The sequence below is a fragment of the Monodelphis domestica genome, chromosome 7, assembly GCF_027887165.1.
Source record: "Monodelphis domestica isolate mMonDom1 chromosome 7, mMonDom1.pri, whole genome shotgun sequence".
In the NCBI taxonomy this organism is placed as follows: Eukaryota; Metazoa; Chordata; class Mammalia; order Didelphimorphia; family Didelphidae; genus Monodelphis; species Monodelphis domestica.
In genome coordinates, this window is record NC_077233.1 from 168,035,117 (window position 1) to 168,051,860 (window position 16,744).

The 16,744-nt window shown below is 35.3% G+C and overlaps 1 protein-coding gene across 17 annotated transcripts in view; it reads right to left on the reverse strand.

Moving 5' to 3' along the window:
• Positions 1-16,744, reverse strand: part of AGTPBP1 (ATP/GTP binding carboxypeptidase 1) — a 226,964-nt gene that overhangs the window by 113,481 nt on the left and 96,739 nt on the right. For 12 of the 17 annotated variants that reach the window (XM_056805970.1, XM_056805972.1, XM_056805971.1 and 9 more), the window contains one exon: positions 8,792-8,859. The exons of 1 other annotated variant lie outside the window; for it this stretch is intronic. In XM_056805970.1, the coding sequence (XP_056661948.1) occupies positions 8,792-8,859 (68 nt within the window). Of the gene's footprint in view, positions 1-7,729; positions 7,750-8,791; positions 8,860-16,744 lie in introns of all 17 variants that reach the window. 4 more of the 17 variants (XM_056805973.1, XM_056805975.1, XM_056805974.1 and 1 more) reach the window with 1 other exon arrangement.

Genomic DNA, 16,744 nt, shown 5'->3' on the forward strand with positions numbered 1-16,744 from the left:
TGGAATAGACTTGGGGTAAGTGACCTCAGCAAGACAGTCTATGATAAGCCCTAAGATCCCAGCTTTTGGGACCAAAACCCACTGTTTGATAAAAACTGCTGGGAAAATTGGAAGACAGTATGGAAGAGATAAGGTTTGGATCAACATCTCACACCCTACACCAAGATAAACTCAGAATGGGTGAATGACTTGAATATAAAGAAGGAAACTATAATCAAATTAGATGAACACAGAATAGTATACATGTCAGATCTTTGGGAAAGGAAAGACTTTAAAACCAAGTAAGAGCTAGAATAAAATCACAAAAAGTAAAATCAATAATTTTGATTACATCAAATTAAAAAGGTTTTGTACAAACAAAACCAATGCAACCAAAATTAGAAGGGAAGCAACAAATTGGGAAACAATCTTCATAACAAAAACCTCTGACAAAGGTCTAATTACTCAAATTTATAAAGAGCTAAACCAATTGTACAAAAAAAAATCAAGCCATTCTCCAATGGATAAATGAGCAAGGGACATGAACAGGCACTTCTCAGCCAAAGAAATCAAAACTATTAATAAGCACATGAAAAAGTGTTCTAAATCTCTTATAATCAGAGAGATGCAAATCAAAACAACTTGAGGTATCACCTCACACCTAACAGATTAGCTTATATGACAGCAACAGAAAGTAATGAATGCTGGAGGGGATGTGGCAAAGTCAGGACACTAATGCATTGCTGGTAGAGTTGTGAATTGATCCAACCATTCTGGAGGGCAATTTGGAACTATGCCCAGAGGGCACTAAAAGACTTTCTGCCCTTTGATCCAGTCCACTGTTGGGTTTGTATCCAGAGAGATAATAAGGAAAAAGTCTTGTCCAAGAATATTCGTAGCTGCACTCTTTGTGGTGGCAAAAAACTGGAAAATGAGGGGATGCCCTCCAATTGGGGAATGGCTGAACAAATTGAGGTATATGTTGGTGATGGAATACTATTGTGCTCAAAGAAATAATAAAATGGAGGAATTCCATGGGAACTGGAATGACCTCCAGGAAGTGATGCAGAGCGAAAGGAGCAGAACCAGGAGAACACTGTACACAGAGATTGATACACTGTGGTACAATCGAATGTAATGGACTTCTCCATTAGTGGCAATGCAGTGATCCTGACCAACTTGAAGGGATCTACAAGAAAGAAAACTATCCTCCAGAGAAAAAACTGTGGGAGTAGAAGCACAGAAGAAAAACAACTGCTTGAACACATGGGTCAAGGAGATATGGCTGGGGATGTAGACTCTAAATGAACATCCTACTGCAAACATCAACAACATGGAAACAGGTTCTGATCAAGGACACATGTAATACCCAATGAAATTGCTCATCAGCTGTGGAAAGGGTTGGGGCAGGGAAGGGAGGGAAATAATGTAACTCTTGTAACCAAGGAATAATGTTCTAAATTGAATAAATTAATTCAAAATAAGTAAATAAAAATAAAAACGGGATAATAATACTTATACTGACATACTTCACAGAATCATGAGGAGAGCACTCCAAAGGCCATAAAAAGTCACAAAATGTAAGTTATTAAGATTAGAAGGGGATGAATTAACATTAGGGGAGATTTCCATTTTTTCTTACTACTCTTTAGTTAAAATAGGGTTCTCATTATATAACTTTATTATTATGTATTTTAAATTTTTTTCTTATATAAATGTACTCTTATTTATCAGGGGCAATGAAAAATAAAAAGGACATTTGAAGGAGTATTAGGGAAAAGACTACATGAGTTCTAAAGTCTAAAACTACAAAAACAAACATCTAGACATTGTACCAAAACAATAATTGGAACTGGGAGTGAATGGCTTTTGTCCAGTATTCCAATACTGAAATAAAAAGAATTGATGAATTTCTTCTTTTAGAAGAAAAACTGTATTTCAGTATAATTGGTTTCCTTTGTATTCTTATGTACTTTATTTATATAAAAGCATTATTTTGAGAAGGGATCTATCAGCTTCACAGACTGTCAAAGAGGTCCATGACACACACAAAAAAACCCTCTACATTAAATATTACAATTCAGTATTTCCCCAAAATACAACTATTACTTCAATAATACATTCATCTGTCCCAGGGCCAAAAGAAGAAATCAGTCCCTTTACAGACAACCTTCAGATATACATATTTGCACAAAACATAATTTCCCCAAAATTTATCAACATAAAACTATACCACTTGAATTTCAAATTTCATCATAAACACAATGAAAAATTCATAAATATACATTAAAATCTACTGTTATCAATAAATCCTGATAATTATATTTGTCTATTTCTGAAAGTTTTTCTAATTTTGAAGGAAATCATTTTTTTGAAAGGGAAAGGGAAAATGAAAATAGGATTCTAAAGTCATTATAAATATACCTCCAATTCCCAATATTCTCTCTCTGTTGACCTAACAATATTTTTATACTTATAACACTGAAGCAAGTCTAGAATATATATGGTTCCTCTAACCTGTGGAATATCAAACAAGACTTAAATTTCCTCAGAATTTCTCAACTATAAAATAGGAGGATTAGACTAGATAGCCTCTGAATTCCCCTCCTGTTCTAGATTCATGATACTGTTATCTCACAAAAGCATGATTCATGTGACTTGTGATTAAGGGACATGAGAGCGACTGTGATTTCTCAATGCAATGTCAACAAAATATTAGCTCTAGTAGGTCTTACTTACCAAAGTAAAAAACCTTCAACAAGCACAAACCTAGCAAAAGATAATTCCAATAAATCAATCAATAAGCATTTATTGATCACTTCTATGGGCCAAGAGCTGGCAATATAAAGATACAAATGAAACAGTCCTTGCCCTCAAGGAGCTTAGAACATGTACATGCACATACAAGTACATGCACAAAATAAGAAAAAATTAGAGGGAAGAGGGAGGTATTAGCAGCTAAGAGATTAGAAAAAGTCTCACACAGACTAAGTCAATCTCAGAGGAGAAGTAGGAATGCTAAGAAGCAAAAAGAGGGAAGGAGAAGTTATATAGAGATATAGGAAGTAACCTGTGCAAAGAAAAGAAAATGCCAAATTTGAGAAAGAATGTCATGGGAAAAGCTGGTTGGAATGAAGTTTTAAAGGATTTTTAAATCTAAAAAGCTGAATCTATATTATCCTAAAACCAATAGGAAGTCACTGAAGATTCTTGAGCAGGTGAACTACCAGTGCTTTAGAATGATTGTTTTGGCAGCTACATAGAAGAGAAGGTAGATAAGAGACATTAAGACAATAATCTGAAGATTACTGAAACAGTCAAGGAAAAAGTGATGAAGGATTGAATTAAAATTGTAGCTCCCTTGAAATATAAGAAGCATTAAAGAGCCATAATCAACAAGACTTGGCAACTTATTTGGAGTGATTAAGAGTGACAAATCAAGAATACTGTAACGTTACTACAAACCTGTTTGGAAGTATAGTCTTGCCCTCTCAAAAAAAATAACAACATTCAGAAGATAAATGGGTTGGGGCAGGATGCAAGGAGATAAAAAGTTTTTTATGAGGACATGTTGAATTTGAGATATCTTTAGGGCATCCAGTTTGAAATGTCAAATAGTCAGTTGCTGCTGAGAGACGAGAGTCCAGGAGAGAAACTATAATCAGATTTACATATCTGGTAGTCATCTGTGTAGAGAAAGAATCTATGAGAACTATTAAGTCACCAAAGGAGATGGTTGAAGGAAAAGACAAAAAGCCCAGAAAAGAGGATTAAAGTAAACTCATAGTTAAGGGAAGAAAATGGATGGAGTTCCAGCAAAAGAGAAAGAGAAGTCATCAGACATGTAGGAAAAAAAATAGTAGCTTCACAAAAAATAGAACAGGAGAGTGATCAAAAGTGAAAACACTTTGAAAGTCATTAAGAAGGATCCATCAGATTTTGAAATTAAAGCATCAGTGGGAGAGATTGAGGGTGGCACAGCACCACTTATACACACCCTATAAAATTCCCTCAAACAGACCCCCCAAAAAAATCAGCAGACTAATTCCTAAATCTTTGATTAAATTTATTGATTAAATGAGTAAATTTTAAATTACTCCACCCTTCTTAAACCTTACTTTAGGGGAAGATAAAGTTGTAATCTCCTGATTGAACAACAAAAGTACTTAGTTCTCACCTAATAGTGAAGCTAGAACTTTAAGCTAAGTCTATTTTTCATATCCTAATACAAAAATGTATTAAGTAACTATAAAGGTTAAATTAATCACAAAAAGGTCAAGTAACTAACAAAAGGTGAACTTAACAAAGAAGTGTGAAGTAACTCTAAAGATATAATCTAATCAAACAAAGATGAGAACTAGGAATGGGCATTTAGAGGTGGAGACACAAGGGTGAAAGGTTTATATATTTGGCTCCCTTGCTGTCTCCGGGAGGTTCTTGATTGAAAGGACACTCTTTCCCTTATTGGTGGTGAAGAGTTAGCTGAGAGGAGCATTCTGAGCCTTTCAGCATCTTAGCGTGACTACAAGCTATTGTTTGGTCCGGTGGTGAGTTTCTGGCTGAGTTTTCCTCTTTTACTTTCCAACTTTATCCTCTTAGAAGCTTCTAATTTTCTTCAGAGACCTAGAGGCAGAGATTTTTTTAATTCCCCCTGGCACAGGCCAGGCAGGAGAAATCCTATATCCCCTTCCTTCCCTCTCCTTAATTAAATTACCATAAAATACCAGACTGACTTGGGTATTTTATTTGGGATTTCCCCTGGCGACCAATTAAATCTAGATTTTAAGTCACAACTCTAAAATCATCTTTACAAAGGGGAATCCCAAGAAAAAGTCATTAAGTCACTTTCTAGCCCAAACGAACATAAGGATAGAGAGGTCTACAAACAGCAGGCACAGGGCCCCAGCCAAGAGTATACTGCACATGGAGCATAAAGACACAAGTGGAGGACATAGCCTTATATCATGGCATCCTTAGACCCATCTGAGGGCACCAATATAGGAACCGATGCAAACTGGTGGTTTTTTCTTTGCCAACTACCCAGTTGCAGGACACAAATCCAGAACAGAAGCAACCTACATCTGCCTCCTGTTAAGACAGAGAGAGAAATGGATTCAAATATATCTCGGTATACTAACATTATTTTACCTTTTAGAGCAGGGGTCCTCAAACTATGGCCCATGGGCCACATGCAACACACTTCCAGAAGGGGTACCTCTTTCATTGGTGGTCAGTGAGAGGAGCACTGTATGTGGCACCGCAAAGCGCAGCATCGCTCACGTACAGTACTACTTCCAGTGACATAATCCTTTGCGTGGCGCCTTGTTCTGAGAATGAGGTGCCACACAAAGGATGTGGCTGCACAATGGAAGACGTCAGCATGGTGAGAAATGATCTGGGGGAGGGGATTCTGCACTGTGTATACTGCTGCCTGGTATAGTGGTGGTGGTGATGAACCTGTGCAAGTTGTGACAGGCCCATCACAGCCAGCGCTGCAGCCTCCGCTATCCCAGACAGTGATATACAGATTTGTTCATGGTTTTTTTTTTTAATAGTCCGACCCTCCAATGGTCTGAGGGACAGTGAATTGGCCCACTGTGTAAAAAGTTTGGGGACCCCTGCCTTAGAGGAAAGAACAACCAAGCTGAAGCAGAGGCAGAGAAAATCTTAGAACCAGCTTCTATCCCAGTACAAAGTGGAATAACCAGGTCTTAAATCCCAGAATAAAGGGAAGTCTACAGTTATATCACTTTGAACCAGCAAAGCTTCCCAGTTTGCTGATAGTAGACAAATCTAGCTATTGCTCAAACCCAGGTCAGGAATGTGGAAAGCTCAGACTGAAGGGACAGCAATCAGACTTTACCCTGGATAAGACCATTTGGGGAGCATCAAAAGTTATCAGGTACTATGCCCAAGCTGTTCCTAAGTTCCTAAAATAATACAGCATTTAGTATCCCCAGAAAATGGGAACTGGATCACCCAGAATTTTCTTCCAGAAGTATAAAGATCGCAGCACTAATATCAAATCTGAATTCAGGAATTAGGCTGGAAGAATGAATAAAAAGGTAATTCCATCATACATACCTGATATGATAACATGGCTGATCAAGATATAAGCTCAGATGATAATGAATGTAAAACATCTATAAGCAAATCCTCAAAGAAAAACACAGTGTGGGCACAAATTCAACTAGAATTTCTGGCAAAGATGAATCAAGAGTTAAAAAAAGTTTTTGCCAATTACATGAGAGATCTAGAGAAAAAAAAAACTAGAAAAGAAATTAAAGCTATGGAATTAGTAGCAACAAAATCCCTGAAAATTAGAATGGCCCAAATAGAAGTCAATGACTCCATAAGAAAACAATAAAAAATTTAATGAAGTTAAAAGGCTAAATCAAAAGCAAAAGAAAAACTAAAGTACTTCAAGAAAAAAAAAGACAAAACAGACTGAGGAGAAAAAACTTAAGAATAATTGGACAAGAGGCAGCTGGGAGAGCCAGGCCTAGAGATGGGAGGTCCTAGGTTCAAATCTAGCCTCAGTCACTTCCCAACTGTGTAACCCTGGGCAAGTCAGTTAACCCCCATTGCTTAGCTCTTACCACTCTTCTGCCTTGGAACCAATACACAGGATTGATTCTAAGATGAAAGGTAAGGGTTTAAAAAAATAATTGGACAAGGGTCTAATAGGTGTCTTAATGGATAGAGAGCTAGCCCTAGAGATGGGAGGTCCTGGGTTCAAATGTGGCCTTTAGACATTTTCTAACTATGTAACCCTGGGCAAGTCGCTTAATCCCAATTGCCTAGCCCTTACCATTCTTCTACCTTGGAGATAATACTTAGTATTGATTCAAAGGAAAGAAGAATACATACATTCAGAAAGCTGGTCTTAAAAATATAGTTCTCTCTACACTAAAGAGCAAGAGTAAGATGTGAAAAGGGGAAATTAAAGGCAGGTAGGGTAAGTTAAGGGAGGAATTAGTCCTAAGCAAAACAAACTCTAAGAATATATAAGAATATTTATAGACCTTTTTTGAGGTAACAAAGAATGGGAATCTGAGGGGGTACATACATAAATTGGGAAAACAGAAGAACAAGTTATGGAATACTACTCTGCGGTAAGACATGATAAAAGGGATGATTTTAGAAACCTAGGAAGAGTATATAATTGATACAGAATGAATAGATGCAGAATAATTTATACAAAGACAGTAATATAGAAAAGACAAACAGATCAGAATTAGGAACTCTGATCAGTGTAATAACCAGCCATGATTCTGGAAGACTAAAACTGAAACATGCTACCTACTTACTAAACAGAAAGATGATTTAGAATGCAGTGAGACAAAATATGTATTTTCATATACATAACTTTATGTATATGAATGTGTGTATATGTGTGTGAATATACATATATGTGAATGTGTATATATGTATATATCTCTTTATAGAAAGAAAACTAGCGATGATAGATATAGTTTTTAGAGGGCACCCAGCCAATATGGAAATTTCTTTTGCTTCACAATAGATGTTTGTAACAAGGATTTTTGTTTTTCTTTCATTCTCAACTGAGGGGAAAGAGTTTGTGTAGATAAGAAAATAATTTTTGCTCATTAAAAATTTTTTCTAATTTTTAAGACATCATTAGCAATTTGGAAAAATTGGTCTCAGTTGATAGATGAAGTTAGAAGCCAGATTATATGGATTTAAGACATGAGTGAAAAGAGAGGAAGTAGATGGAATGAGTACTTACAGTTTTTCCCAAGGTTTTGGCTGTGAAAGGGGGAAATAAAACAGAACAGGGTTAAGTGAGGGTTTGTTAAGGAAAGGAGAGACCTGTGCATGTTTCTGGACAGCAGGAAATATGTCAATAGACAAGGAGAAACTGGAGAGAGGGAAAGGAAGGAACAGTGCATATGGATGATTTTGAGGGTAATCTGCTTATCTGCTAGAGAAGATGATGGAATCAAGGGTGCAAGTACAGAGATTGACTCTGTTGAGATAAAGAATTATCTCTACATCAAAGACTGGAGAAAAGGAGAGAATGAAGATGATAAGGCATTTTAAGATGTAGAGTACAGAAAAAGTGGGAGATCAGGAAAAATGGCCTCCATATTCTCTCAGTAAAGTGTGAAGTATGAAGGTCCTCAGCTAAAAGATGAGAGAAAATGGCAGTATGTGAAGCTGGAGGACAGAAGAAAAAGGTTGGAACAGAAGCTATGGAAAATACAATAATCAACTGGGGGGAAGAAAAAGGATGGCTTTGCCACAGATCCTTAAATGTCACTGAAGCCTAACCAAGGTCTAAGAGGATCCCTACTAAATATGATTACTTTTTACAATAGCAAATAGATCTGTCAGTGAAGACAATGCCCTCATTAAAGTAATCTTCTGAAGTACTCATGGAATAATATCAATTAAAGTTTCTAACTTTATGTCAGCATTTTATAGCAAAACAATGAAACTTCAAGATTCTGTGATTTTACAAGCTAAATTTACTTAATTCTATATACAGTTTCATTTTCTACTAGCTAAAATTAGTCATGGTAAAGTTAAATTTTATGTTTTTAATCACTTAGTTATATAACCACATAGTTAGAATGCTTATTATTTCCCAAGATAACTATACAATAATAATACTTAAAAGTAATAAAGTTTAATTTTTTTGAATATACCTCTAGCTCAAAACTAATGACAAAAAGGGATAATTCAAAATGTTATTAATAGAGATTAAGGGAGAAAAAGAATCAATGCTTATTATGTTCATTATGGAGAATCATTATCTACAAGTATTATTAAGCCTTAATTGCTTTACCTCTAATGTTGAGAGTAGAACATCCATTCCTGTAGAACCTTTGGCTGTTATTTCTTTCCTGATTTTCTCTGAAAGGTAAAAGCACAGTATCTTTTTATAACTAAAAAAAAAAAAACATTTGTACTATTTTATAACTATAGTGGATAGTATTACCAAAGTTACCATCCATAGACCTAAGACACCTATCAAAGGGCTTCTTGAATGATCCTGCCTGTTATTGAGGACCCTATTCTCCAGATTGTAGCATGATATATTTCCATATTTCATTGAAGTATTTTCCTCATTTCACCACTGCTCTTGACATGGCCCAAATAGGTCCCTGTTCTCCAGTCCAATAGTTCAAAGGAATTGCCAAAGGTTAGGAATAGGAATCAGTATAAATAGGACACCAGGCCTCCCACAAATTTTCTAGATCTACAAATGGAAAATGCTTTTATCAAAAATAGCAGGAAAGGAAATCTAATATTCTAAACTGTGTTTTTAAAACACTATTTTAAAATCTTAAATGGAACAATAACACTGGGGCACTAACAAAAGCAATGGAAAGAAGCTGCTTCTGCATTGATGAGAGATGAAAGAAACCTAAGTTTTCTCCCCATATCCAAGAAAAAGCAACTTTTTCTCTATTATTTGCAGGTTCATGTGAATTTCTCCCTAATTTTCCTTCCTTTGATGAAACAGAAGCTAGAAGAAAAGGCTATGTACCAAAGTACAGAGAAGTTACCAGAAAGTTATTGGTGACATTTTTCATAGGAAAAAAAACAAAGGGAAAGGAACAAAGCTTAGAAGAGTATATGCTTCTTAAACAGAGATGAACTGAATTATTCGTTATCATTTAATTTGCCCAGTATAACAGGCTATATAAATCATTCCACACAAGTAAATTTTAGGATAACTCTTTTAAACATTTTGTTTTAACAACTCTGGCCAGAAATCATTCTAAAAATGTGTTACACCGTTGCCTATCTTCTTCAATAGAGTATAATGTAATATATAAACTCACTCAATAAATAAATAACTGATTGACTCAATTTCTTTATGAGTTACTCAAGTACAAAAGTTTTTTTGAATTTCAAAAGTATATATGCATCTATACCAGCACAGACATATGTAAAACACAAAAACATGTAAGAGATTATTTTGAATTTTTGTTTCTGAATTTCACAGCGTTCGATTATCAACTACCACTTCTCATTGTCACACCACTCTAATGCTCAACTGTGGACTGGGAAACCAGATATTCATGCTTCTTTAATTTCAATACACTTAAAGGGTAAGAGGGTATTCAATAAATACCTTTAAGAACTTTCCTGTGAATAAAGTGCCTATTCTTTTGTGTGACATATCTAAGCCACTTTTTGCTCAATTCATTGTTCTTGGTTATATTTGAGATAGGTAACATTGTTCAATATTCTTCTTTGAGGTGAACTGTATCCATAATGGGTAAACTTCAAACACTACCAAATGGGTAAACTGTACTTAAAATTCAGTTCAAGAAAAATCAAATAATATTTTTAGAAATTGAATCACACTAAGAATATTCAATTCTAGGCCATAATATAAAGAAGGAAAAATTATACCTTGTTTTAGAACACAACTACTGACACATTTGAAAAGTTTTCATTTCTACATTGTACTAGGCCAACTTGGCAATACAGATTTTGGAATAAAAACACTTTATTCAAACTCCTGTATCAGTGATTGGGAAATTTTTAGAGATGAAGTACCAGGCCCCACCCCCAACCCACCCCCTAGACCAAGTGCCATGCCCATGCCCCCCCAAGAGACCACATTCTGTGCCCCTGCTCCCACTGAGTGCCAAGCAAATTGCTTCCCCCCACACCTTATTCCACTCAGGGGAGGGAGGAAGCATTCCCATTGGACTGCTGGGCGGAGGTGGAGGGAGGGTAGGTGATGTAGTCAGGGAGAGATATGGCACACAAGCACTCTATTCTGCTCCCCTCTGGTTATGTGATCTATGATCCCCTCAAACCTAGCTCCTCTCCAACTTGTGGGAAGTGGAAATTAAGGGGACCTTGAAAATTTCAAAGTACACACTCTTTAGTCACTATTCAAGGAACTGGATACCACTTCAAATGCAACACTTTACTGAGAGAAAAAGAGAGAAAGAAAAAGTTGACCAGAAAAAAAAAAGCAAAAAAGTCCCAGCTTACAAGAAAACCCCTTATTTATAGGAAAATATAACCCTCAGGTTAAATGGCATCATCCTGAAATATTCACCCAATCATATTCCAGACTTCCTGAAGGGAGTATCCTCTAAATTTAACCTTTTTTAGCAAATAGTCAAGGATTGAAGTCAGGTTTTAATCTGGATGCAGAGTTGATATGTTTTCCAGAGCTTCTAGCCCACCTGTTCTTCCTCAGGCAGGCACCCCTTTGAATGCAAACTGAACAGGCTAGTAAGAGGTGAGGGGACTAAGAATGCAAATTAAAGTGGGCAAGGGTTGCTTGTGAAATAAACTGGGGAAGAGAGCAGTAGAACAGTGAAGAAACTATTAGCCTAGCCTGTAGTCTCATGTTCATAAAACTTATTTCTAAATCACTAGACTACAGTTTTGAACATTTTTAAAGTACAAACTCAAAAGTCACATCCCCAAATCCCAAAAATACTTTGTAGTTGCTTCTGATAGTAAAGATATAAGTTGTTTCTGTCTCACTCTGGCCAAAGGTAATTAAGAGGCCACTGTATTCCAAATGGGGTAAGGCAATTCTGTCCAGCAAGGGATACTGTCCTGTAGAGACATGCTTACTAATTCCTACTGGGGAAAGGGGAAGGGGAGCCACCCAGCTGTGCCTCATTCAGACTTTCTAGTTAGGAACTCTGGCAGACTCCATCCAATGGCACTGAGTCCTTGACATGAGTGCCCATAGAGAGGTCTCTGCATGCCACTTCTGGCACATATACCATAGGTTTGCCATCATGGTCCTACATAGACCACAAATATTTAGTATAGCAGGTTGACAAATAGTTTGAAAAATAACAAAGGAAGTAACGCTACCTTTGTTTAGAAAGGACATCATTACTAAATAAAATTACAAAATCAACACTATATTACTCAAATGCCAAGCAATGATGATATAATTAGTTTATGAAGTAATTTATACTTAATTTACTGTTCTAACTCACCCTTCAATTAACACAATTCTTATAATAACTGTGTTGTTCTGCATTTAAATGTTTCAAAAGGCTGTATTAAAATTTCATATGGACTTTTTAGTTTGGCAAAATGTTAACTGCATCTGGCTCTTTTTCCTCGGTGTTTGAATGAGTGATGAGGAAATGGAGGCAAATTTATGTAGGAGTTTGGCAGTAAAAGGGAAAATAAAGATAGGAGTAAATGCCAAAGGAACATACAGAATCAAGTAAAGTTTTTGTTTGTTTTGTTTCATTTTTTTTAAAGAATGAGGTAAACCTGAGCAGGTATGTAGGTGTTAGGAAAGGAATCAGTAGTTAGGAAAAGACTGAAAATCAAAGTGAAAAAAGTTTATGAATAGGACAAGCCTGTGGAAAAGACACGGAAAAATAGTATTAAGGGAATGAGAAAAGGGATCGGAATTGGCAAGAAGAATAAATTGGAAACAGCAGCATCTGCTGAAAGGAAGAGGATGAAAATAGCTATGAATGATACCTAGAAAGGGATAAATCTATATATCTACAGTGGTACCTTGACACACCAGCTCCTTAAGTAACAAGCAATTTGAGATACAAACAGCAGTGAATGGAATTTTTTGCTTTAAGTCACAAGCAGATATTTGAATCATGAACTTCCACAACCTTCCATTAGATAGCCTGCCAAATTTTAAATTTCCCAAGTTACACAAGGCTGTCTCATTTAGTTCAGTGTTTATCAAAGACTGTGTGGGCATCTGTATTGAACTGCTTTTGCTTTCTTCTTTATTTTTATCTTTATTATCAGTGTTTTTTTTTGCCAAATTTCTTAACTTTTAACCATGGGTCCTGACAATAGAGGAATTGAAGGAGTTACAGCAGCAGAAATATACAAAGGTTTTGGCGTAAAATTAGTGGGGAAGAGTACAAGGTGGATGAGGTAATCAGTACAAGCAAGATTAAGGAAATACTGAGGATTTGGGAAAAAAGTTGAACAGTTTATTGAAGAAACACACCCAGAAAAAGTTGTAACAGGTTGTGTGTGGGAGCTGTGTAACAACACTTGTTTCACACATTATAACAATGTTCTGAAAGGAAGGAAGAAACAAACTTCCATGGAAAGGTTTTCATCGATTCAGCCTCTAAGTGAAATCAAAGAAAGTGGCAAAACAACCAAAATTCAATGAAGAAAATGATGACAATTAAGTAAAGTAAAAAAAAATAGCAATTAAGTTTAGCAATAAAGTTACATATCATAAGTAATGTGTAAGGTCAATTTTGCATTTAAATGTAGCATAAAGTGTATAGAGAGTAAATTATGTTAAGTGATAGAATATGAAATGAAAACCTCTGCCAGCATCTTCACTTGATCTTGAAGGTAAATAAGCAAATGTATTTCTTTACATTCTTTTTTATTATCTATAAATGTAAATATTTGTTATTTTTTAAGTACATTTTCATATTTAAAAGCATATAAAACAAAAGAAATTGTGTTTTTGTGGGGCCAGAATAGATTAATTGCATTTCCATTAATTTAAATGGGGAAATTCGATTTGACACATGAGCAAATTGAGTTATGAGCTTGGCCATGGAACGAATTAAACTCATGTGTCAAGGTACCACTGTATATAGATATAACTTAACTAGATAGATTGCTTGGGGGATATGAGAGTGCTCACGACAGATGGCCTTAATTTTTATAGAGGCAATTAGAATATTTTGTACCCCCAAACATCTCTTTGTGTGTATATATTATTTATAGATACATATACTCACATATATTTTTACATATAACACATATCTATATAAAACAGAGACACACAGATGTCACTATGTAAGAAGTCATGGGCTGAAATAGTGATAATGTGAATTTTAGATTTACTCCACCCTGCTTAGTCTAACAAAACAGGAATGTCTACACCCCTACTTAAGGATTAAGTATTGAGAAAGATGACCTATGACAGACATGTGCTAGCAAATGACAAATCAGAAACAACTGACAGACCCCTGGGCTGTCCTAAGTCAAGCTTAAGTTACCATTGGTACATGTGAGATGCAGGAAGTGATGTAAAAAAAGTCTGTATATTTCACATCACTTCCTCTCTTGGCCTCTTTGCAGCAGAGAGGTGGATACTGAATGTCTTGGCGTCTTGGCATGGTGGAAGCTATTATACGGGTTTGGCAGTGAGTGTCCTTGATGCACTGCTAGGGGAAGCTTAGTAACCTAGTTGAGGTGAGCCGTCTTCTCTGAGCTCTTTCAGAGTTTAGGCTGATTCCTTTCTCCTTTACCTTCCAAAACACTCTCTTCTTAGGAAGCCCCTAATCTTCTGAGAAGACTTCATGGCAGAGGTCTTTGAACTCCCCCTGGCACAAGCCAGGCTGGAGAAACCCTTTCCCTCTCTCTTCTTCTTAATTCCTTCCCTCTATATTAATTAAACCACCATAAAATTTCCAAACTGACTTGGGTATTTTATTTGGGATATTCCCTGGTGACCAATTAAATTTAGATTAAGTCACAACCCTAAAATTTCCCCTAACAATAAGGAATACAAGTCAGGTACTGAACTTCCTAAGAAACAAGGAGCAGTGTCCAAGTGGACAACAGATCAAAGAAACAAGGATCTTCTGAGTGGTAACAACAGATGGAAGATGCTTTAATGGAAGAAAGACCAGTGATAGTGGCAGAGTGAAGATATCAAAATGGTAGTAGGAAGCAAGAATTATGCCAAATCTAGGACCAATATATCAGACAACAGAAAAGAAGAAACAACTATAGCCAGAAAAGAGCAGTATGACACAAAGGGGCTTTGTAAGGGAACACCAACATAGAGAAACAAAACCCAAAATAGTATTATAAATAAATAGTACAGAGTAGGACGGTCCCTTCATTCTCCTTGACCTCATAAGTATGTCTTCTCTTATCTGTTCTACTATGAAAGAAAATACCTCTACAGATAATGTTATAGAGACGTTAGTATACTTGTTAATAAAATTGGTAGCAACTCTTGGAAGTTCTAAATATTGGAGTTTCCAAGTCTCACCTAGGAGGGCTCAATGATTCAAAGTAGTAAGAGGTCTCCAAAATGTCACTGGGTAGCCTCTAACATAAGAGGTATAGAGATAGATAAGGGGAGAAAAGGAGAAATTGATGTAATGATTTATAATGCAGAATTAAAAAAAAAAACATTTGGAAAAAAAAGGAAAAAGGAAAAATGTCACCTAAGGTCAAATTTGTAGCCTAAAATTGTTAACAAACAGAATCTGTTTAAAGAATTGCCTTTGTCCTACATAGCACACACATGTATACCTAGCAAAATAAAACTGTTGAGTAATATGGCCTATGATATACTGTTTTGTATGATTTATCAAAGATTGCATTATCTGTGTTAGTGTAGCTGACTTTGAAAGAAGCTCTTTTCCTACAAGATTTGTATATCAAGGTTTTTTCACAATGCCATTTAAATTACTTTTTTAAATACTATTACATTGATACTGAGAGTCTAAACTCTAGAGTTACATTATTTATAAGAATAATCAATAATTGGTAGCCAAATAAACATGTGGGACATAATTCTCTGCTATCAATAGCAAACACAAACTATTCCTTACATATTTATAACCTCAGACATAAACAAGTAATACTGGGAAATTTTTTTATCTGACTACAAAATAATTTTCCCATGAGTATTTTATGGAAGTCTACAGAATTATAAATCTATGCTGCTATCTTACAAATACCTTAAAATATTCATTTAAATAACTCATACAATAAATAGAAATATTAATTTTAGTGTTAAATAAGCTAGTGATCTTACAAGAAAGCATACTATATGTTTTTCAAAAAGAGGCAGCATAGTTTAGTAAATGGTTCTATATTGGACATCATAAAAACCTGGGCTTAAAGTCTGCCTCAGGCACATGCTAGTTCTGTCATACCTGGCAAGTTATTTGACTATATATATACATATATATGTAATATCTACATCTATATCTATATATAAATTTCTTGAAACAAAGCCCAATTCATTAAGAGGGCATAGAGCCCTAAAATATTACTGCCTAACCACCCCAGGAGTTTTGTCAAACTGTTCAATAATAATATTTTAAATGATGTAAAGGAATGCCAATTTCTTACAATAAAAAACCATCTCTGGACAGCAATAAAAATTAGAATTTATCTGAACAATCTTCTTTGTTCTATTTATAAATGCATATTATAGAGAAATTTGATATACAGTTGTCCAAAGAATTCTAGATGAGGGAAATAGATATACAATATCTGATGGCTTATTTTATAGAATTTTCAGGTCCCTGTGGTTATCTCAATAAATGTACACTCTTAATTGTTCACTGTGCATTCTGAACATTATTATTTCTGATGTGTCTTTCTGATGTTCTCCTTCAACCCTTCATAGCTTCCACAAACTTCTTTAAAAAAAAGGAGAAAGTAAAAGAAAAAATCCAACCTGAGGTCTGAGCAATTAAAGTTCTACAATACCCTACTGTATAATATATGAACTATTTCTACTGTAGGATTGATAATGGGGAGATATGTCTTTAATATGTCTAAGATTTCATTTAATTTCCTTCCTTGATTTATTAGTTCTTGATATTTGTACTCATTTCTCATAGATGGTGGGTCCTTTAATTATTTCCCTAATTATTCCCTATAAATCTAATCTTGATGGATAAGCAAAAAGATGCAATGCAATATTAGAAACAACTGAGGATGCATTCCACCATTTATGATAAACAAGGTCAAATTCCTGGAATTTAGTGTATTAGCAAGAAAGGAAATTCCAAGTTCAGGTAAAACAGGGAAT